The following is a 1167-nucleotide window of genomic DNA, read 5'->3' on the forward strand; positions in this document are numbered from 1 at the left end:
TGCCTTCCTTCCCAGGCTGCTGACAGACTGGAGGTTCACGCGGGGCGTGGAGGAGCAGACCAAGGCTTTCCTGGATGGCTTCAACGAGGTGGTGCCGCTGGAGTGGCTGCGGTACTTTGACGAGAAGGAGCTGGAGGTGAGCTGGCGCCTGTGCTGGGACAGGTACACAGAGGTACCGGTGCTCCCCGCCCCGCCGCAGACTGCCCCAGGAATGGCACGTGGTGACGGCAGAGTGCACAGGCTCTGCTTGCACCCTCTGCCCCTCGGCTCTACCGATGGGGGTACTTGCCGCCCCAGGTGGTTGGGTCTGTGGGTTGGCTCGTTGGGTCCATTAGCAAGAAAATGTCTCGTTGGAGGCGAGGAATTCCTCCCAGACACCTCCGTTGCCCAGTGCTGGAGCCTGTGCCTTGCAAAGCCCGGCACTGGAGGAGTCAGCGCTCTGAAGCGTGGGCGCTGTTTCTGTCCCCCTGCTGACTGTCCCCTGTCCCCAGCTGATGCTGTGCGGCATGCAGGAGATCGACATGAACGACTGGCAGAAGAACACCATCTACCGGCACTACACCAAGAACAGCAAACAGATCCAGTGGTTCTGGCAGGTCAGTCCCAGCGCCGGCAGCACCTCCGACCCGCTCCACAGCCCTGGGATCATCCCCTGCCTGAGGCCTGGGGCAGGCAGGGCTGGCCTGGGGCAGGCAGCCTCGCAGGCTGTCAGGAAGAACGAAATACAACCACGAGCACGTGTTCAGCAAGAAGCATCTGGCTGTGGCTGGCAGAGGCCCCGGCGCCACCGCCGAGGACAGCAGGCAGCACTTAGTGGTCAGCATGCTTCTAGCAATAGCTGCTGCTCTTGGGCAGGATGACAGAAGGGGGTGGCACGTAGTAGAGCTGCGCCAGTTCAGGCGGTGCTGCTCTGTGCTGGCCAGGAGAGAAGGGGGTCAGAAATGGCTCTGAAGGAGGGCAGGGCCGGGCAGAGCTGCTCCCCGCAGGCCCCTCGGGATGCACTCGTCCCTGAGGATGCGGGACTGGAGGCGAGGGCTGGAGCACATGCCCGGCGTGCTGCACCGCCCCGGGCTGTGTCCAGCCCAGCCGGCTGGAGGGCGTGGGGTGTTCATGGCAGGGGCCGGGCTGCAGGGCCGGGGCCCCGGCCTGGCCGGGCGGGGGGGTTGG

At 65.3% G+C, this 1167-nt stretch overlaps 1 protein-coding gene across 1 annotated transcript in view; it reads left to right on the top strand.

Annotated features, from left to right (window-relative positions):
- WWP2 (WW domain containing E3 ubiquitin protein ligase 2) overlaps nucleotides 1-1167 on the top strand; it is a 41342-nt gene that overhangs the window by 37244 nt on the left and 2931 nt on the right. Inside the window, exons 19-20 of the mRNA XM_009326183.1 lie at nucleotides 16-136; nucleotides 492-596. Of these exons, the coding sequence (XP_009324458.1) occupies nucleotides 16-136; nucleotides 492-596 (226 nt within the window). The remainder of the gene's footprint in view (nucleotides 1-15; nucleotides 137-491; nucleotides 597-1167) is intronic.

This window comes from Pygoscelis adeliae, unplaced genomic scaffold, assembly GCF_000699105.1.
Source record: "Pygoscelis adeliae isolate BGI_AS28 unplaced genomic scaffold, ASM69910v1 Scaffold496, whole genome shotgun sequence".
Taxonomy (NCBI): Eukaryota; Metazoa; Chordata; class Aves; order Sphenisciformes; family Spheniscidae; genus Pygoscelis; species Pygoscelis adeliae.